At 43.0% G+C, this 22,073-nt stretch overlaps 1 protein-coding gene across 5 annotated transcripts in view; it reads left to right on the forward strand.

The window, feature by feature from the left end:
• anks1b (ankyrin repeat and sterile alpha motif domain containing 1B) overlaps window positions 1-22,073 on the forward strand; it is a 355,962-nt gene that overhangs the window by 265,540 nt on the left and 68,349 nt on the right. For all 5 annotated transcript variants that reach the window (XM_033615279.2, XM_033615280.2, XM_078165475.1 and 2 more), the window contains 3 exons: window positions 504-626; window positions 4,593-4,662; window positions 7,746-7,852. In XM_033615279.2, coding sequence (XP_033471170.1) covers window positions 504-626; window positions 4,593-4,662; window positions 7,746-7,852 — 300 coding nt within the window. The remainder of the gene's footprint in view (window positions 1-503; window positions 627-4,592; window positions 4,663-7,745; window positions 7,853-22,073) is intronic.

Here is a 22,073-nt window from a genome sequence, read left to right on the forward strand (position 1 = left end):
ATATAAGAGGGCAGGGCTGACATAAAAATCTCTTTTATTAAAAGTTATAAAAAAAGTTTCAGGTTGGCACCAAGATCTCCGTCAGCAATGAGAGCAAATGTATTTATTGTAAATATTCAGGTGAATAAATTATCCGTGAAGATAGTTTGCATCTTGCTGTATCATGCAGTGACTTCAGACACAGAGCAGAAACCAGTGCAACCAATTAGATAACTCACTAATCTGGGCCACTGCGCTCCCTGCTGTGCGGCACATTTCATGAGACTTCTACTTTAATTCATTGTAAATAAATCATAAGCTAAATACATACTCTGTTTGATGAAAAGTGCCTCATTATAGATGAAACTTTGATGAGCACTGAAAGGACTCGGTTACTCTCTCAACAGTTTTAGTGATCAGTTGTCCATAGTTTTGCTGTGAGGTTAAAATATTTGGCAACCTTTGCATCTCAGTGTAGTTGGGATATGCTTGGAAAACAAATGGTTGGTTTTTGCCTTGTCCAGGAGGAGCATGGGTGGGGGTCTGGATCTCGTGGCCAGGGGCCTGGAAGTCCCAGCCCAGGAGAGGGTGCCAGCCCAGGGGGGAGACTGGAGAGAACGCCTTCCTTCACTGCTGAGTGGGAAGAGGTAAGAGGAGTGTTTTCGGACATGTGAAGCTGTTTATTAGATAGGATTGATTGAGATGGAGAGCAAAGTGGTCAACCATCTTTTCATCATTCAGTACTTTTTACTGTAGTAAATGTGGTGCTTTCCCAGTTGAAGCAGCTCTGCAGGGGGCAGTCGAAACCTCTGCACCTACAGCAGGGAGCTTCTTCAGTTTTTCCTCCCTTTGAAACTCGCTCGGCTACTACAGTGCAGAACGAGCTCTGGTGCTAATTTAAACATGCTCCCACATTGATTTTCCTCTGTAGCCAGCACTGAAGCTGCAGGGAAGAGCAGATAGAAGAGAGGAAGCAGTTTCTCGTATAGAGAGCAGCGGTCGAGGGCGCCGTGTGCTTGGTCTCAGTGTGTTTGTGCCTCGGGCTTCTTCGGTATTAAAGGGTCTCTGACATAGATGTGATACATTGACTAGACGCCACTGTTGGATCTTGCCTCTTTATAAACACGCAGGGTCACAGACACATTAGCCTCTGCTCACTGGTCATCATTCACACCACAGACAACGCACACTTTTGTAAACTGATGTCTTTGCATGCTTACACCGTGAAAAATAGAAATCGTGTGCCACTGTGTTTTCTAATTATAAGAATGACTTAATTAGTCTTTCTATTTTTGAAATTTTGCTAATGCATGTGAATGAACGTACATTTGTGCGTGCCTGTTCACATTTGCATGTACATGTTCATTAGTTCCCCAACACAACTCACAACTTGCTGATGGTGATGAATTACCATATGGAATTTCCCATAATTCTCTGCAATTAAGGTGACCTTTTCTGTTTAATTGCATGCTACAGGGAGGATGAGATAAGATGGCTTAAGGGAAATTTATGGAGTGATTTATGGGGATATCACAGGCAAAAAATAACAAAGTTGCTCCATTTGCAGCACATGCTTAGGACAGAGTTGCTTTATTAGCAAGAGATGAGTCACGAGGGATGTCCCACTACAGTCAATGATCTGAAGATATCTGCTCTCATTAGTGCTACAGGCATAAATAAAGACGTTTCTGTATGTTACAAATGTGTGCCTTAATCTGGCTTTACCTTGAAAACTGCTGATGTTGGATTGTTTGTGGTTATTTCGATGGTAATTAACACCCTGGAGCAAAGTGTTGGTACAGTGTGTTTAAACAGCGATGGTTGATCCGCTGATAGACTCACAAGTCAGTCTTTAGACGCTTTGCTTAACTAAAGACTGATGTCTTTCTCTGATTTTGTGTTTAGATGGGCGGATACAATTTCAGAGTTTAAAAAAACTCCCTACGTTGCAGAACCAATAGTAAATCCGCAGGGCGGTCCTTTGGTGGCTCGCTGAACTCTTGTGCTCGTAAACATAGCCCGACTGTGTTAAAAGTTTTAAACAAAGTTGCTGTAGGTCCTCCATTTCCACAGTCTTGTAGACTGAGCACACATTTGATAAAAAGGAGTTAAATCTCTCTGCATCCATTTTCAAGCTCTCTGTGTTTGTGTCCTTGCGGACGAGAAAAGGGGGAGTGCACATTTCCGGGAGGGCGTGTCCTTTTCAAAAATGCAAGAGGCGTTGCTTTGTTGCCGGCCGTTTTCTCCAGTGTGTTAAACACACTTTAGAAAGGAGTGTTCCCAGACTATCAGAAGGCGGAGATCTCTCTAATGATAATTATTTACATTTATTATTATTGTAGGTCCCAACTGAGTTTTGTTTGTTTTGTAAGCCTTAATAGTGGTGGATAGTCTTAAGTCTCCCGAGCTAGGCTAGCATTGGATTCCAAATCCAAAAAAGGAAAAGTCTCAGAGGAAAATGGAGAATATAATAGTGTGTGGACAGATTGGTTCTGGTTTCCTGCCAATGCTGCCAAGTTAAAGTGCCAAATAATCATAAATAGCCCACTGCAGAGTAGCCAGCTTGTCATAAAACATAGTATTAAATGCTCATTTAGACCTATAGCAATGATGACTTAAAAGGCTATGTTACCTTTGTTACAAGGCTCAAATATGTATTGCGGCCCCAGGCAGATATTTTATGTTTGTTTTTTGGTTCTTTTGATATTAAATGTTGCTCTGTCCTGCGCTACAGGCTAATTCCAGTATATAACAACTTGGGTCTTATGATTGAAGTTGTTAATCTTTACTATTAAAGTTGCTATAAAAAAAGTGAAAAAGGTTGAAGAACATGAGCAGTCTGATAAACAAACCTTCAGGTTGGCCAAACTTATCTGGAAGAGAAAATGCACATTAAAACTATTACCTAAACTGTCTGTTGTAAACTGACATAAATGTTTGGTATATACATACTACATATACACCAATCAGCCACAATATTTAAGCCACTGACAGTTGAAGTGAATACCACTGATCATCTCATAACAATGCAGTGTTCAGTTGGGAAACCTTGGGCCTGAGGAATGTGACAGAGAGTCATCAAGGCATCAACCTGGCCTCTAGATTCCCCAGATCTTGATCCAATGGTGCGTTCATGGCACTTGTCGGCACCTCACCTCAAAACCCACAGGACTCAAAGTATCTGCTGCCAACGCCCTGGCAACAGACACCACAGGAGACCCTACAGAGGTCCTGTGTACATACCTCAACTGGTCAGAGCCACGTCCAGTCCTTGGATTGGGCTTGGCTCCCATCTGAGCATTCCACAGATGCTCGATTGGATTGGAATTTGGTGAATTTGGAGACCTTGAGCTCTTTGCCACGTTCCTTAGTGCATTCCTGAGCAGTTCTTTGTGATGTCGCATTGGCGTATTGTCCTGCTGGGGAATCTCTGCCACTGAAGAGTGCCATTGCCATGACGGGGTGTCATGATCTGTAACAGTGTTTGGGTGGGTGGTGCGTGTCAAGTGGCATCCACATGAATGCCAGGACCCAAGATTTGCCAGCACAACATTGCATTGTAGCAAGATGATCAATGTTTTCAACTTCATCTGTCAGTGATTTTAATGTTGTGGCTGAATACTGTATACCATTACAATTTACAGACAGACTTCCCAGACGTGTGCACACACTTTTCTTGTGCAGTGAGGGATTATTAACAACATTTCCAGTGAGTTCACTTTTGGTTTAACCTCCAAATAAAATGGTTAAAAAAAAATGGCCCTCTGATCATCTTACGTTATTGTTTGCTGTATTCCCAAACCTCATGAATTACTCTTTTTGTACAATGATGAAGAAAACAACTAGAATAAGCTGTAGCTGTTGCTTGAAGCAGCCATAATAAAGCAGAGTTGAGTGATTATTCTCTGTGAGTTTGGTACTACAAATGACCTCTTCACAAATAGTCATTTAATCCATTTTTGATGCAGCACAGCTTTGAAATATCATCTTGTCTTCAGTGACAGTTTAGCCTCCAGATTCTATATACTAAGTACGTGTGAATTACTTCTTTGTGTGCAGTGACATATGCAGAAATTGCTACCTGCTTATCCAGCTATTAAGATAAGGCCACTGTCATGCTCCGCCAGCTTGTAAACGCTGTTTACATCTGTCAGGTCTGGCCCCTTTAAACACTGGTATCAGACCAGTCGCAACAAGGCCAGTTTTCTCTGACCTGTGGTGAGCCAGCGATCCTGACAGGTGGACGGATGTGCGGGTCGCATAGTTCAGTGGTTAGCAGCAGGCCCAGGGTCAGGGATGTCCGGTCGACAGCTGGGAGTCAGACACTAATGAAGCCACTGTAGCTCCCTCCAGTCAGTCTAACTCTTTCTTCATCTGTGCTCTGTCTTTAAGATTCCTGCTAACGCATCTTTCTTCCCTCTGCTCCTCCATGCTTTCTTAATTCACAGGGGGGATGACTGACATTCAGCGAGCTGGCTGGCGTAATGATCATGTTATGTGACACTTGAATCCAGAAATAGGGGTTAGCCTTATTACTGGGAAATGACTTTCCCTTGAACATGCTGTACATCTCTCTCACTCTGGTTCTATCTCTTTCTCTTCCATTTGTTCAGATCGACAAGATTATGAGCTCCATTGGGGCAGGAATAGGCAGCGGACTGGACATTAAGGAGGACACCTCAGGTAAAGTACACACAAGCGTGTTTGTGGGAATGTTTGAGTAAATCTGACTCAGTGGAAAATTCAGGTTTATTACAACTCAGGTCTTATTATAATAGTTTGGCCGTCATTACTATTGCTTATGATAACAGTGTGCTCACCAAAGTAAGTGCTGAGATATTGAAACACTGCAGTGTTTTACAAGGAATCCTGACAGGGCAAGAAACAGAAGCAATCAGATTATGATAGCCAAAAGTGGGAGTAGTTAGCACCAAACTGGAGTTCCCTCAAGGGCAGTGGTTCCCAACCTGGAGTTTGAGACCCCCCCAGAGGTCGCGCAGTAAATCCTGGGGTAGAACACTGCAGAAGAAAAGCATTCGCTACATAAAATTTTATGTAAAGTTGAGGTAGGCAGTTTAATTTGGACGTCATTGGGCAATATTGTAGTTTTATCTGGCCTGAGAAAAATAGAAGTCTGAACCTCCTCTTGGCTCTGTTTTTATGCTTTAGGAAATCCAGCCTGTGACCAATCACAGGTAATTTCAGAGAGATGGTGTTCGTGTTGGCTGTTATAAAAAATGTAGATGAGCGTGCATGTCCCTTCAGTGAAAACCTGATTCAATGGTGGAGAATTCTGCAGATAAAGCTGCTATTCCAGCATTGGCAACAATTGGCTACACTGCAAAGCAACCCAATAAAGGAAGACGACTTATTAAATGTTCTGCTAACTGGGGCCAAAGGCTCACGGCTGTGGCTTCAAGTTCACATTTATGTAGCCAAAATTAACTAGAGCCTCAAATCGCAGAGTGTCCTCTGCCTCACTCCCGGGCGCTACAGACCACCTGTAGGGAGAGCTGGCAGCAGCTCTAGTGACAGACCCCAGTCAGCTCAAACCCCAGCTCTGGGTGTTCCAGACAGCTCTGATTCCCTGCTGGATCAGCAAACTTTCGGTTGCTGCCATTACACAGGTGAGCCTGCTGCTGCTGCTGCTGCTGCTGCTGCTGCTCCTGCTGCTGCTGCTGTTGCCACCCACCAGCCCACTATGACTCTGGGTGCTGAGGGGTTTGTGCTGAATGAATTCAAGGCACGACAGCCAGGGTCTGTCTCCGAGGTGCCACCAGCTCTCCTGTCAGGGAAGCAGTCCACAGTGGCGGAGAGCAGCAAGACTGACTGTGGGGTAGCTAATTTAAGCTTGCTAAATCTTGTTTAATTTTTGGCCTGATGAACAGAGAGAGAGAGAGAGAGCTCTCAAAGGAGATTAAATAAATCAGTGTATGGGAAACACTGGGTGACTGTATGAAGTGGTGCATATGCCTGTGGTTGTCTCATGGACAGAGAGATGAGAGTTGGAGGAGGATGCATTTAAGAAGCTCTGAATTTTAAAATTGATTTTACTTTTTGGTTAAGTCGTTACTGACCCATAGACATATGCAATTGTTGCTGATAGAAATTGCTTCATTTTAAGCGTTCACAAGCCAGATAGGTTTGTAAACACCTCTGTCCCCAGGGACAGTTGACACATGGGTGGCTGTGGGATGTGGATGGCAGTGACATTAAAGAGATGAAACGGGTAGTGTAGTTGAACATCATTTATGCTCACTGGTTGTCAGGAAGCCTGCGAACAGGTCTTGTTGAGGTCATTGACTAATAACTGAGAGGTGGAGCCACAAAGAAATGATGAATGATAATTGTCTCCCTGCTCTACTTATAATTATTATTATAACCAATAAGAATGATGGTTAAAACTACAAAATTAATGAGTGTGTGTGCACGGATGATTTTGATTTGGGACTTTCCTGTGCACCTCAAATCCCTGTTTTTTGCCAGTGTTTTTTTCACCTGCATACCTTGAATCCTCCGCTACTCATCTCTATTTACTGCGTTCATCCCCCTCTCCCTGTGTTAACTCCCCCATCCTCCACCTCCTGATCCCCTCTCCTCTCTTCCTCTCTCTTTTCATCTATGAATGCAAAGCCGCTGCTAACCATGGTTACCACAGGGAGAAATCCTGCTTGTGCCAAACCAGCCCCCCACAACACACACATACCTACACCCAGCCACAGTGCAACCCCCCCACACCCACCCACACACACACACACACACACACACACACACACACACACACACACACAGACAAACACGCACATATAGATGCGGATGCATACATACACTCAGCATGGTGTGTGTGTGTGTGTGTGAGTGGGAGGGAGCTCAGCTTCTTGCAGACAAAGAAGCTGGAGCTGTTGTGATGGCTATTATCAGCAGAGCGAGCCAGATATATGGAGAGCGGCAGAGAGAGCAGGGTGACGATCGACGCCGTGAGAGAAGATAGAGACAGGAGGTAGACAGAGGAAGGAGAGAGAGGGAGAGAGAGAGGGAATGAGGGAGGAAAGCAGCGCTCGGAGAGAGGAGAGAGAGAGAGGAGGCTGCAGAAGCATACAGATGAGAGTGGGAGTACTTGATAAAGAGAAATCTACAGCGCAGGCAGCTCTCGCTCTTTCCCTCTCTCTCTCTCTTACACACACACTCACATACACACACATACGCACACACACACGCTCAAGGGAGCAGCCAAGCAAGCGCAACAGCTGAAAAAGAAAGCGGCTGCTGTGCTGTGCGCGACAAACACACAGTCAGTTGCTTTTGCTTGCAGGATCTATACCTCCAGTCTTATCCAACACCCATCTCTGGCAGGATTTAACCCCAGGACGGTAGCTGTTTTCTGGATACAACTTCAGGCTTCACCCCCTGCTGGTCCTCCCTCTGGCTGGATTCAGAGAGAGCAACATCTGGACCTACCCTTTACCCGCTTGCACCTGTGCATGCTGACCCCCTCCATCCTCACCATGCCTTTAGCCTAGGCTCCCCCTTCCTCCTTTTCCTCCTCCTTTCTTCACCTTTTCCCTCCCTCTACCTGCCTCCCCCTGTGCTCTCCTCCTTCTGCTGCCTTGCCAAAAGACTCCTCAAAAGCATGGCGGGCTCCTTCGACAGCCACTTTGCCCGCCATAACATGATGTGGCAGTGCCAGCTGTCTCAGCCAGATTGCCGCTGCTACCGCGTGGACGGCTACTCCTTACTGAAGCGTTTGCCCCTCCACCCCCTCATAGGTCCCCGCTGCCCGCTGCAGTCTGTGGGCCAGTGGCTTGACTCCATCGGCCTGGTCCAGTATGAGAACCACCTGCTGGCCAATGGATTTGACAACGTCCAGTTCATGGTGAGTGTTTTTGGGGGGGGGGGAGGGGAAGCAGGTGAGATCTTGATGCTGGGAGTTTAAGATGGGATGTGTTCACACATTCCTCTTCCCTCCTTGTTCATTTTTTGTCTTTTCTTTGGCTGTGTTTGCTCCTACTTGTGTTTAAATGTAATCCCCTCTCTCTGTTTGTACCACCTCCCTCTAAGCTCCCTCTGCTCCCCTAGGTGTAGCTCATCATCACTCATCATTTTCTTTGCAGTGATTACCGTAACTAGTTTTTTTCTCCCTCACTCTGATCCCTCTCGTTTACTGGATTTCCTCCTCTTTGTATCACCCTCTCTCTCATTCTTCCTTCCCCATCATCTCTGCCTCTCCCCACTGATGCCATGTGAGGTCCTCCTACGCGCAGAAATCCTACGCCAGCATCCTGCTGCAGACATACATGCTACACTAAAGATGCATGTCGGAGACCGTGCTTGTGTCATGGTATCATTACTCCTACATGGACGTGCAAAGAAACACAACCACCTGTAGCCTGTGGCTCGGGATGCAACCTGATCCTCTTGTTTTATCTCATGGTCCCTTCATCTACAGTGACGTAGCAGGAGAAACTCACCGTGTCATTTCACATTCAGAAACTCTGTTGATGTTGGCATAGGTGTGTGTGTGTGTGTGTGTGTGTGTGTGTGTGTGTGTGTGTGTGTGTTAGTTATAGCCAAAGGGAGGGAGGGTGACTGAATGATGAAGTAGGTATTGAGCACAAAGAAGGAAGGTAAAGAGAAGCAATGAAGTCAGTTTGAGAGGAACTGCAGCACAGGCAGAGAAAGCAGACGTAGCAGAGGGATGCTGACTGGAGGACTTTATCTGGAGTTGCAGATTGTCGCTGTTGGGGAAAATGGCAACTTTTCAGTGCCAAAGAGAAATTTTTAAAGAGTTTATCTAAAGGGTTTTAAAAGCAAAGTACTAATATTTTACCAACCAGTAGAGAGGAATGTGTTTCCTTTAAGATAAGGCTGCTCCTTCTTTATTTTTTTTACAGTTACACATCTTTGACGTCATCAGTTACATGTCCTTTTATGACATGAGGTCAGCTAACAACATACGCAGGCATTTGTATATGTCTTTATGTGTGTGTGTGCATTATGGTCCTCCACTCAGTGTGACCTGCATCTCTTTCATTTGGTTACCCTGGCAACAGGAGGAAATCACTGAATCTCTCTTATTCTTTCTCCGTGTGTTTCTCCCTCACGTGGTCACTGTGTTTCTCTGTGTTTCTGGCCACAAGTTACAATAGAGCCCATACTGTCCTTACTAATTTTTGGGAAAACGAAAAAGGGTTTCCAGAGAGAAGCAGACAGAAGGGTCTACAGTATGCGTTTGAAGAATATGACCACGATAGAAGCTACAGCCTACAGATCGCAGCGTAAAAGTGAACCACCACATCACCGGGTGATCCACAGAAGAGTTATTTTAAGGAGCAAAAATTACTATGAGAGAAACACTCTTTCTATAAAGCAGGGTAGGTCTTTTTTCCACACACAGCAAAAGTAGCATGTGTATACAGCCGGTGTACCTTCAGTAACTAGCATAGCATAGACATGCTAACATACTTTTGGTGTATTACACTTCACTGGTATCTCCTACCAACCTCTCCGGGTAACCAGTATCATAATTACATGTCCCCCAGGCACAACGGTAAGCCATGATTAACTTGAAATCCACAATGCCAGCCTGAAAATGAAGAAAATCTTAAATGATTGTACGGAAGTCTACAAAGCACAGCTGCAAAGTTGTTGGACCCTGGTCGGAGGTGGCTGCTGCTATGCTACGATTGACCAGTCTGTGTTTGAGGGCGGGACTTAATGAAGGGTCAAGCAGTTGCGTTTTTGGATCTCATGTCCAAGAGATCACAATAATGTTGCCTGTGTAATGTCAGCCATAATGCTAGGAGAGACTGGAAAAAAAACAGTATGCCGCTTCACACATAGCGAGTTGATGAGTCAGTTAGTTGAGCTACCTCCGCCAAATTCTGCTGGGTGATGCAAAATGCATCGCTAATTGTGCTTGTCTTGTGATTTTTCCTGAGAATGTCGCCACAGACACCCAGTTTGTAGTACTGCAAGTGAAAGGGCTTTCATCAGAGGCTCAGTAACCACTGTGTTACCTCATTCAGTCATAGATAGTGACTTAAGAGACATTTAAATAAAGATCTTGGAGATTATTACTTTAAGTTGTTATGGCTAACATGTTCTCAAATGGCTGCCACTTTCCACATGTAGCAGACATGGAGCTACCTCATTAGCAGTCATGTTCCTCACCACCTGGTGAATGTCAGTCTAATAATCACTCTGCCTCGTGCCCATGGGACATAGCTGCCTTTTAAGTTGCAACATGCTTCATTCTGTTCACAAGCTAGTCACCGACTTTGGTGCGGAGCAGGCAGCATGCAAAGGGTTTATCAAAGCTATTGATATTTGCTTGCTAATGAAAACAAGCTGTTTTTTTAACTCTTGACAATTTAAAGAAGTACTTTTTACTGTCATCTGTCAGTGAAGGAATTCAGTCTGTACAAAAATCTGATATAAATTGAGTATTAGAGATAATTTTGTCCAAATAATGACTGTCTTATCAATATTGCGTGAAAAAGTACATTTTTTATTTTCTTTTGCTGTATATTTAGGAATGAGTTGCACTGCAGCAGCTGTGTTAGTGTCCAGGCAGCTGCTAACATAAGCAGTATTTATTTTTACTTTAAAATGTAATGTAATCTCTCCGTAGTAAATTCCCCAGGTGAACCTTCCCATCATTTACACCCCCTTCCTCTCACATTCACACGCATACATGCAGTCACATCAGCACACAAACGTATTATGCTCTCATTTGCACCTACTTTGTAGTCGCTAACAGTTTTTGGCAGTGCTTCTGAGAGACTTGGGGATTCTCTGCTCTCCTGGTCTCACCCCTCTTGTCTTAAAATGTTTCTCAATAGCTCAGTCATCTCCTCTGAAATGCCTTTGGATACATTTAATATTGAAAAGAGCTGGAGATGAAACAGCCCTACAAACATCATGGTGACTTCAAAGTCCCTTTTGTGACTGGGCTTCTCTCTGTGTTAAAGTTGCGCTGATGTCCCAGTTGCTGAGTGGAGATTTTCACCTCTTTTTTAGTTTCTGATTAAACAGGAGGACAGTTAGTGCTTTCTGACCTTGGGAAAACTCTGTGGATACCACAAATTGATATTAATGCAGTTGAAGCGCAGGCTACAGGGATTATATTGGTATTTGCAGCGCTCTGTTTTATCGTTGGCTGTGGGTTCTTCAAGGAGAGGTCTGGGTCAAATTCATTTCAGCGCCACTCGATATGGGAAATCAAGTTAAACGGGAGATTCAAACTGAAACAAGTCAGCGCATTAAACCTTTCTGTTTTATTTCAGGGCCAGTTCAAGTTCATCTGTGGAATTTATTGGTTTGCAAATGAATTTGACCTCAAGTCTGATCCGTATCAGCGCACGGCAGCGAGAAGGCATCATGTACTGCAGGAATGTACGACACACACATAAACATGGACCATTCCAATCTACCATTACCATTTACCACTAATGGGGGTCATTAGAGTGGGTGTGGCTGTTCACCTTAACCAGCCAGTAGAGGACAAGTGCTGCTGGATTGATGGACAGATAGCAAAGGGGTGGAATGGTTGTTATGGAGACAGCATTTAATATGAAGGACACTGGATCAGACAAATCACGCCCATTCTGAATGACTGTACATGCATGTATATGTGAGAGAGAGAGGGGGAGGGTGGGAGCAGTAGCAGTGGAACAAAGAAAGTGGACTCAAATAGAAAGATTTTATTGTGTGTCTACTTATGCACCATCTGAAACGACAGTCTAAATGCAGAATCTGCATCACAGCACAAAGAGCCACAACCCACATTAGCTGTTTTGCTAATGTCTGTTGTCTTTGCACTTTGGCTCGCTGAACAGGGGAAAGTGCCTGCTAATGTCAGTTTTCTGGCAAGACCTCTGATGGTCTAGTCAGCTGTAGCAGAGACTTAAAGGAGCATTTCACATATTTTTCACCTCTTTCAATAAAAAACAATTAACTTTATTACACTGATAGATTTTTTGGCCTCTTTGAGACAACACAGCAAGCTATGAAGACATTAATAACATATACTGTCTCCTTAAAAGTAAAATAATTAAAGAAATAGGACGAACTTGTTTGTCTGTTTACACATAAAGCAGACACAGAGCAGCATTATCACTCATTTGAAGTAGGGATGCTAATTAAGAATACAGCTGAGCATGATGAGAGTGTATTGTTTTGCTCAGCGCCTCCTTGCCCCACAGTTGCTCCCTCTCTCTTGCTCCATGCCAGCGAGGTTTAGAGTCCACCCGCCCCTTACACACTCAGTGACAGGGCTAAGTGTTAGCATCACATGGCTAACGTCACCAAACTATAATAGGCTCTGTCATAAAACTGTCCACCTCTGCCTCTGGGTCATCAGCTTGTTGAGGGGCAACATCATGGCATTATCTTGGCAGTGGTATATGACTCCAGCCTGGGCAGACTCCACTGTCTCATCATCACCTCTCATAGCACCACCTGCTAACAGCTCTAATATGTTCACCAGCTAGTTAGTAACATTGTTTGTGTTCGATGCTGGACGTATAGCGTATGGTGGCTTTATTAGACCCCCTTTTTTGGGGGGGCTGAAAACAGCTTCCCTTTATTGTTGAAATCCATTTTGAACAAGGTGAGACTGAAATAACAGTAAAACTGTGGAACATAAAAACAAAACGATGAGCTTAAAGAGCTAAAACGTTCTCTGGACTTGTTGGGTAAGTGTAGTTGGATGAAAAAACTCAATTGTGGCCTTTTACAAGAGCTGCAACAATAAATCGATTAGTTGTCAATTCCTAAATTAATCCCTGGATAAGCTGATAATGGACTTATCAGTTTGAGTATTTCTTCAAGGAAAAAAAAGTCAAAATTCTCTGATTCCAGCTTCATAAATGTGAATATTTTCTGGTTTCTTTAGTCCTCTGTGACAGTAAATTGAATATCTTAAGGTTGTGTGGACAAAAGCAAAAATTTGACACTGACATTTGTCGACATTTTCTGACATTTTATAGACCATCTAATCGATTAATTGAGAAAAGAAAAGACAGATTTATCGTCAGTGAAAATAATTGTTAGTTTCAGCCCTAGTTCAGTTTGACACGTTGCTCATATATAATTATTGATTATCGCAGCTTTAAAGATTAAAATTCATCTTCACTCTTTTGGAGTCAAGCTCCAGCAAAGCATAAATCCAGCTTTTAAGCCCTGATACTGATACCTGGGCTTTGGGTATCAGTTGATAAGTGTTGGTAGCGAATACATTGAAACTTTGTTTTCCCAGCAGTGCTGTGGTGAAGGTGTAGTTTGGTTTAGGCATAAAAATCACTTGGTTACCATTAGGAAAAGATCACGTTAGGCCTAAAACACCCACGTTTGGTGGCACAAAAGCTCCTGGAAAACACAGCGATGTCTCGTTGAAAAACCCCCAGGTTCAGTGCCACAAACATATGTGGAAATGCTGTGAAGGGTGTTTTGAACAGTGGTCGGCAGCTCTGAAGGCATCTTGCCTAGGTGACACACCATCCACCATCCCCTTCACCTCCCAGCAACAAATGTAAGCTTAAATACGGCGTCACTTTAGAAACGTTGATATATGTATGAAATATCCAAATGTTACGTATTCATGATTTTCAGAAAAATATAATGCGAACATTTTCCTCTCCGTACTATCCTGATATCCCATATCAGTATTGGATCGGTGCCTCCCTAGAAGCCCACTGTTGACTTTATATTAGCTCTGTTTTGGGCTCCACCAACTCTTAGGTGAAATATGTGGTTCTTTTAGCTGCTCAGTGCGCCACTTTCTTCTCCAGGTAGTCCCTAACTTTTTGTTCTTTCTTTTTTATGTGTTGTTTTATGCTATGCTGGTTGTATACAGTGGGGGTATTAAAGCTTTTTCACTGAGAACCAGCGACCTGCGGGGAATGGGAATGGAAGCAGCACTGATGAAAGCAGTGAGACTGAACCAAAACAGTGAAGGCGTGACTAATTGTGATTTCAGCTGGATTTTGATTATTAAACTGTTTTCATTGCAAGGTCTGGCATTACATGTTCATCCAAATGCATCCAATCAGAACAAGGCTGGCTTTTGATTGAAAGCAGTGTCTCAAGTGCATGCATGTTCAGAGCCACTTAGCGGTGGATCTTAGGCATCTTTATGGGACCAGTCTGTAGCAAAGAGCTCATTCACCTTGCTTAGTCCTCTGACTGCAGTCACACTGTCCCTAATAACACATCATTACCATCAAACATACACGCAGTCCTCATTGAACGTGGCATGCCAGCATAGACGCTTAGAAGTGTGACCAGAATATAGAAGTGGAAGGAAGAGAGGGAAGGAGGTCGATAGTGGAAATGATAAGATTAAGCACGGTTTGTTGAAGCTCACTTGGGAGATAAATACTACAGAAACTCTCGTAAGAGTCACATAAACTGATGCTTTGTGGATTGTGGAGGCACACAAACCAATATTGACAGAATTTAATGTAAAAACTCTTTTATCAGGATGCTTTTTTATTTGGTTTCGGGCAGCACAATGAATCAGAAGAAAGATAGAAGCCAGTTGATGGAGACAAAGGTAGAGTAGGGCTGGGTTTGTACAAAGATGAATGGGGGCGCGGTAGTAGACAGATAGCAGAAATGAAGAGATAAAGCATGATGTCATGCAGTGTGTATTAAGGAAACAGCAGCTGATAAGAGCAGCTGTGAAATTAATTTGGCCCAACTATTCCACAGAGGGAGGAAACAAAATATTTGAAAAGAAATATTGACAATATCCATATTTTGTTCAAAGGTGGAACCTTTGAAGTCACTGCTGCTTCACATCTGCAAAAAAAAAAAAAGATAAATGCAACAGCTTGTAGAGAAACCAAAACGAATTTGAATTATGGACTAAAAGTGAGAAAAGATGGTGTGAATAGTAAGTAAGGGAGAGGCAACAAAATAATGAGGAAAGAGGACAATTTCTTTGATAGCGGAGCAATGGGGGGATGGCAAACAAATGAGAGAGAGGAGAGGCGAGGGATGATCACTGGCATGAAAGGAAGCACAGACAAAGAGCAAGAGATACAGTAGGCCGAGCGTGATTTGTAGTACTCTTCTAAGCCTGTTGGTGCAGATAATGGCCTTCACTACCATCACTGAATATCAATTTTTGCTCCATCTTTAGTCTTGCCTCAACCCCCTGCTGCTATGCATGAATTTTAATTCCTGTGCTCACAGTGTTTGTGACCCACTGCGGCGATGTTTTTAAGTGCTGTGGTCGAAGCATAACAAGCTAACCACAGGCCATGGCAATTTTTATCAACATTGCGGATGTTAAACACCTTTCGCCACCAGCAAAATAGATTCATAGTGTTCGTACCGGCTGTGCATACAGAGTATTTGCAGAATTTATCATACATATGCAAGACAGAATAAGTGTGTTTACTTTTACAGTACAAAGTAAACAGTGTGTGCTGTAGGAGGAAAAGCTGAGCCTGGAAAGTCATTGTTTCTGTTGTTTCACTCTCATTTATCTTTGCTCAAGTAATATTGATGTATCCATGTGATATTCGTCCCCTAATCCATCAGGTGCACACGGAGATGACAGATATGGGACAAACATAATGTTAAGACAGAACAGGAAACAGGGCAGGATAGGTTTGGAGATAGGAAGAACAAACATTAAGGAACTCTATCTCTTTCTATCAGGATCCCAACAGGGAGCAATTAGTCATGCCTTCGAGTCCCCCCCCCCCAGTCTTCCCTGCGCTGACTCTGCGAGTCATTACTCTGCTGTGAAGTTGTAGCATGGTAACTCCAATGCCGGCTTTGCTCTGTGCTCTATTAATCAGCCTGGGAGCTGATCTATGAACTGCACTCTTCTATCCAAGGCCTCAGCGTACAGGTCGGTGAGGAGAATGTGGAAGGAATAAGTTTAGCCACAGGATGAACCCAATCAGGTGCTGCCGCCTCAGGTTTCAGTGCAGGGACGGACCGGTGGAGCCCTGGAGACAGGGTTAGACTAATAAGCCTGCAGCAGCATTACTCACTTTAAGGGCCCTTCTTAGTCCAAAGTGTGTTGACATTTTATACTTTCATTCATCAAGGTAAAGTTTAGGGAACCTGCCGGGGGAAGTTACACAAACACACACAAAGAAGGGAGTGATGTGGCATTCAACAGCATGAATTTATAGACCATGTGGTTGGTTTAGCAGTCTGTGTGCACATGGATTGATACATTTAGGTGAAAAATAATTGAGAAGAACAGAATAAAGATGCATTAATGAAAGCAGGCTTTTAATATGGGCCTTTGATCTGTAGGAAAAAAAGTTGTTAGTTTTAAGTTTATGTTTCAACCCACTAAATAAATGCTCTAATTTTCATTTTATTATTAATTTATTTTTATTTGAGTCTCCTTTAAACAAAGTCATAGACATAAAACATAACAGTTACAGGCGATAAAAATCACAATCACAGCATGAATATACAAAAAAATGTTGCCATGTCGTGGATCACTGATTAATAATCAGTGTCAGAAAAACAGAGATGACAATGCCATATGCCGTGTGTCCAGCATGTTGCAATGCTGAGTGTCGTTTAGCCACATATGACAAGTCCTAATGTCCTGTTGGATGTGAGGATAAAGTGTAGGCGAGGCACATATTTCTTGAGTTGTAATTTGTGCTTTAACAATCATAGAGGTATTGTGCAGTGGTTAACAAACTGTATTTGTAGACTGTTAAAGAAGAACTGCACCCAGTCTAATTATCTGGCTTGCCAAGTTAACTGTAGAAAACATGCTTTTTTTCATAACCAGTCCATCTGGGATGTTTCCGGACAATATAGCAACATGCTATATTACAGTTAGGTGTGGTCACAGTTAAGGCCCATTTATGCTCCCGTACGAAAATGTATACGTCTGTTCTAAACGATGTTACATCACTGCCCACATACTTCCATGCGCCCTTTACTTTGGCATGGATGTTAACCAATATATCCACCAGGAGGCAGCCCAGCGTCAAAAGTTTATGACAACAACAAACTCAAAAACAAACATGGCGACTGTGGAGGAGATATTGATAATGTACCTCTTGCATAAAAGACAAAAACAGAGGCAGCATTGTAGGAGGTGGTGGTCGGTGAGGCCATTAAATACATCGCGACTGGAGGATGGAGAATTCTTTTCTCTAGTACTGCCAATGGGAGACATTGAATTGTTATTTCTTCTTCGTGTCTCACTAGAGCTACGTATCAGGTAGTGACAGCAACACTGCCCCCACGGTTCCCGGTGGTACTGCTCCGTTTGGCCTGTATCCGTAAGCTTTATGGAAACGTGCAGAAATACGGACGAAATGAACGCAGAGCACGGACTGAGGGCTCCATCCGTATCCAGATCCGTATTTAACGTTGAGCATAAATGAGCCTTTAGACTACACCTGACCACTCCCAGCTGTGATGTTGGGTGTGGTCAGAGGTTCAAGACACGTCTTTCGGCCAAAATGAAGCAGTGCCATAAACTGCAGTTCCTCTAATGCCCACTAGGCTGGCTCCACAACAGAGTCAATCCCCATAGACCCCCATGTTAAAATGTTTACATTTTATTAAGGCTTAAAGTTGCGCATAATTAAGAGTATGGCTCCATTGAGTGATAGACTGTCTGCTGATAGTGTCCTTGGCCTCTCAGTCAGATCTCTGATTAAATATGGTCACTTCTCTCTCCAAAGATCCAAGATGGTGACGGCCAAAAAGCCAGACTTGAGGCTTCAAAACAGAAATCTAAAAACCAGTCCGTTATTTTAATACAGTCCATATTTTAGGGCTGAACCGAATGCTTTGAAGTTTCAGTCATTGCCATTGGTATCGACATCCAAATGAGTATTCGAATGCTTTGATTTTTGTTATCTTTTTTTTTTTTTTTTCCACCACTAAAATGGTGGAGGAAACTGAAAGGACGTCACAGGTGTCAGACACAAATGAGGTCAGTGTTCTAAGTGCAGTCATCAACCCCCGCTTTAAGCATTATGTTAGCAGTCTGACGAAGAAAAGGAACAGGTAAGATGAATTGCAGACAGTTATCCATGGCTTCAGATTGTAGTGAAGCTTTTACTTTGCATCTAGTTATGAGCCCTGACATGCAGCGCTCCAAGTTATTAACACCTTACAGAAACATTGCTTGTAATAGTCCACCTTCCACCTTCTCTTCCCTGTCTCTATCACCCTCTTTGACACACATGCACGCATGCAGTGTTAAGTTCTACTAAAGTTGACTCTGGTGCGGGTGGTTGAATAATGAGTCCTGTTGCGTTGTGTCAAACCTACACAGGTTTGCAGATAATTATCACTGATGCTTCAAAGCCCCTAAAATGGTATTCAGTACAGCCCCACTATGCTTTTTCACCAGAGTGACCTGTGCAGCCGTTTTTCATTCCTCCAAAATCTAGTGTGGAGTTACTCTTTAAGGTAAACTGTGTAAGTTTACATTTAGTGTTTCTTACCAAAATGCATTGCATGTATTATTACAGACTTTATTTACTCCTTCCTGAATCATGTGCAGAGCTGATACTTTACGGTATTTTAAACTTACATCCATGTTTGCGAGCGAGCAGTCATCTTCTTTTTCTTGCCTTTTTTTGGCACATTGTTGTTTCTTGGCTCTTTTCTGCCACCAGGCTTCGATCAGTCAAGTAGTCTGAAACTGGCAAACTTGTGTGTTCACACAGTTCAGTTTATTATTCCAAGAGCACATATTGCTACACCATTGCATGGTTGAGCACCATGTGCACAGATTTACACATGAAAACTTTACTAATTGTCCTTGTGTTACATTTTGTGTGAAGTTTTCCAGCTTTTTTATACATATTTTTAATAAGTGGAGAGCCACACATTAAAACCTGGGAGAAGCCTTGTATACAACCACAGTCTTTAGGATCAGCTTAGAGACGTTGGTCAAAGGCTCCTTGACAGGTAGATCTGAGTGCCACATACCGTCCACCCACTCATTCAAGACTGTAAAATTCTGGTTAATAGAATTTTAATTCCAGCATTTGTCTTTCATGTTAAATATGTGAGTTACTTGATAGGTTTTGACCAGTTAATAGACTGGGCCAGTTCAAAGCCCTCTCATTAGAATAGAAATGTCTGTTAAATAATTGCATGATAATGCAGCAGCTTAGGTTAGCACGTCTGGAGTCTCAAAAGTAAAGCCACCTGAACAAAGATTTTTCTGGTGAATGTTCTCCTACATACTGCAGAGAAAATGAGACGACAGCTATCTCACTCCTACCTAGAATTAAAATGTCACAGCATTGGAGCAAAATGTCCTTTTCGAGGGCACCGTAGTCCCCAGAGTCCACTTCTGGACAGAAGAGAAGCAGAGGGTGGAAAAAGCAGATGTCTGCTATCTACCTGCGTTATATTCTTCGTCTCATGGATGTTTATCACTGTTATTAGTTTGACAGGAAGGAGATGCAGAGGGACTGACAGGTGTAATCCTTCAATCCCACACCAGAATGCGTATGTGCTGTGTGTGTGTGTGTGAAGATGGTCCTGAGACTGCCTCCAGGCTGGTCACACAGTCCCTCTCCTCCCTCTATATCTTTACCATCATTGTGGTGATTACCTTGCTTTACTTTTCACTTCTGTCAGAATCCATATTTCTGATGGTATTTCCGGCTGAGTTGGCCTCTCTCTATGCTGCAGCTGTCTTCACACACACACACACACACACACACACACACACACACACACACACAGCCTCTTTCCTCCCTGCAAAGCACCTTTCCTCCAATTATCTGTCTGCATGAAGACTCTTCTTGTTCCAACTCTCTGGAGGGGGCTTGACTGATAGGTCTCTTAGTGTTTCCCATTGGATTAATTAAAGGTGAAACTGTGTATGATACCCATGCATGCTTCTGGGTGTGTTTGTGTGTGTCTTAAATAAGAATATCAAACTCCTTTTTCTACTGATGTTTCACTGCTTTCCTGTATTTTCTTAGGCTATGTTCAAACTGCAGGCAAATTAGATTTGTTTCGCAAATCAGATCTTCAAGACGGATTGTCCAGTTATTTGCAAGTGATCAACTTGGTCCTGTGTGTCCAGACGTCACTAACCTTTCTGTGGTAACATGCAGGGATCACTAACTACGTAGCTACTCTGGTGACATAGCTTTTAAACAAGGAAGGATGAGAGATGGGGGTCTATTTTTTTGCCCTCCAAACAGTCGAGCAGTCAAATCAAGATGCAGAACTCCGCTGTTGCACCAGACAAACTTAGCAACAGTGATACTGGCATCCATGGAGCATGGATTCTGCTTAACACCTTGATCACTCTGAATTTCACGTCGTTATTGTGCGTCATATTGCAAGCATAGACTGTATATAAAAATGGACGACATGTCTCCAATGACCGCTACTTTAAAAAAAAAAAATGGAGCTAAAATATCCTGACTATGTCCGCTGCCATCTTGCGCTGGTGACATCATTTGGAGCCAGAGTCTGCGCAGTAGCAAACTCCACGATATTGAGGTCCCGCCCAAATATCCATCTGACCAATCACAAGCTGCACCACTGATGGTGGAGCACACCAATTAGTATACACAGCTGTCAATCATGACATCAATCTCCATTTTTATAGCATCAAATAACTATTTAAAACCAAAGTAATCAGAAAAGCGAACACTTGAATGTACAGCGTCATGTTTAAGAACTACCCAAAATGACAGAAACCATCTTCTTAAGTTTGTCTCATGTTCCATCCATTAACATGGAGAGGGCAGGTTTTATGACCCGTACTGCAGCTAACTGTCAGGGGGCGGTTGAGATGTATGGCTTCATTTTTGAGGAGTTGTCATGTCGTCCATCATTTTTATATAGTCTATGGTTGTAAGTGATGCAGAAGATGCTTTGAAATCCGATTTGAGGGCTCAGAGCAGAAGTCATAGCTGGAATCCAACTGCACCACCTCCAAATGTGGTTTGGATCCAGTATGCAAAATTCCACGTGTTTTTTTGCCGTTTTATAGACATTATTAAACCAATACAGATACAATCTGGGCATGCAAGAAAAACAAATTTCGGCTGATAGTCTGAACAAGGCCCCAGTCATGTCCTTTAGGTTATTTTTACTCACAGATTGCTGTTTTTAATGCCTTATTGATTGACATAAACAAACAAGACTTTATGCTAAAGCCTGTTTGGTAGTTAGAGTTTCAATAGTGCCAATATCCTCTTAATGCCAGTGTAGTATTGAGTGTGTCAGGCGTTCTCAAACCTATTGCTCAGAGGTCCGCAACTGATTTTTATCCAAGGTCAGAGGTCTGGAACGATTGGCAATAATGAAGAAACATTTAATGAACTCACTTAAAACTTTGAAGCAGCATACATTCAAGTTCAAGACCGTCAAGATAGACAAAAAACATTGAGCCCAGTGAGAGAAATGACACTGCCCGCAATCTGTTGACTGAACCTTGGTCTAATTAATCACAGTGTATTAATGACGCATCTGTTGTGATTGGGCCAGCACGAAACTGAGGCAGACTCGGCTCAGACAGTTATTTTTTCTGACTCAGACACATTCTTGAAACTACATTGGGTACAAGAAAAAAGGAGACACATTTTGTATCTGCGATTGAGGAGCTGATGGTGATTGTCCAGTGTGACGTTAATGTGTGAACACAGAAGCAACCACGCACACCACTTTCCAGCAGGCAACTTTGCCATGATATGATGTCAACGATGCTGTTCAGCCAGTATGCTAAACTCCAGACTTTCAGAAGCACTAGTGAATGTAATTGCACTACATTATACAAACTCCTACAAAATCCTGTGTGGATTTAGTGGAGGCTTTCTCACATATTGCTTTTTCTAGCTCCCATTTCTTCTTTAATTCTACATGCTGGCACTTTGACCACCTGAGTACGACCATCTGGTTTTCATGTCCACAAGGAATTTTGAGAAGAGTTGGGAATGAGATAGCAGTGTGCTGGTTTCTCTGGGTCTTTTTATTCATAATTTGTTCACAGTTTTTCAAGTTTGATGAATGTATTCTCTCCTTTGGCAGTCGAGCAGTAAACAAATACTCACCTGGAGAACCTTTGGATAGGACAAATGGAGCCAACTGTCAAAACAAATTGCAGT

Source organism: Epinephelus lanceolatus, chromosome 23 (assembly GCF_041903045.1).
Source record: "Epinephelus lanceolatus isolate andai-2023 chromosome 23, ASM4190304v1, whole genome shotgun sequence".
In the NCBI taxonomy this organism is placed as follows: domain Eukaryota; kingdom Metazoa; phylum Chordata; class Actinopteri; order Perciformes; family Serranidae; genus Epinephelus; species Epinephelus lanceolatus.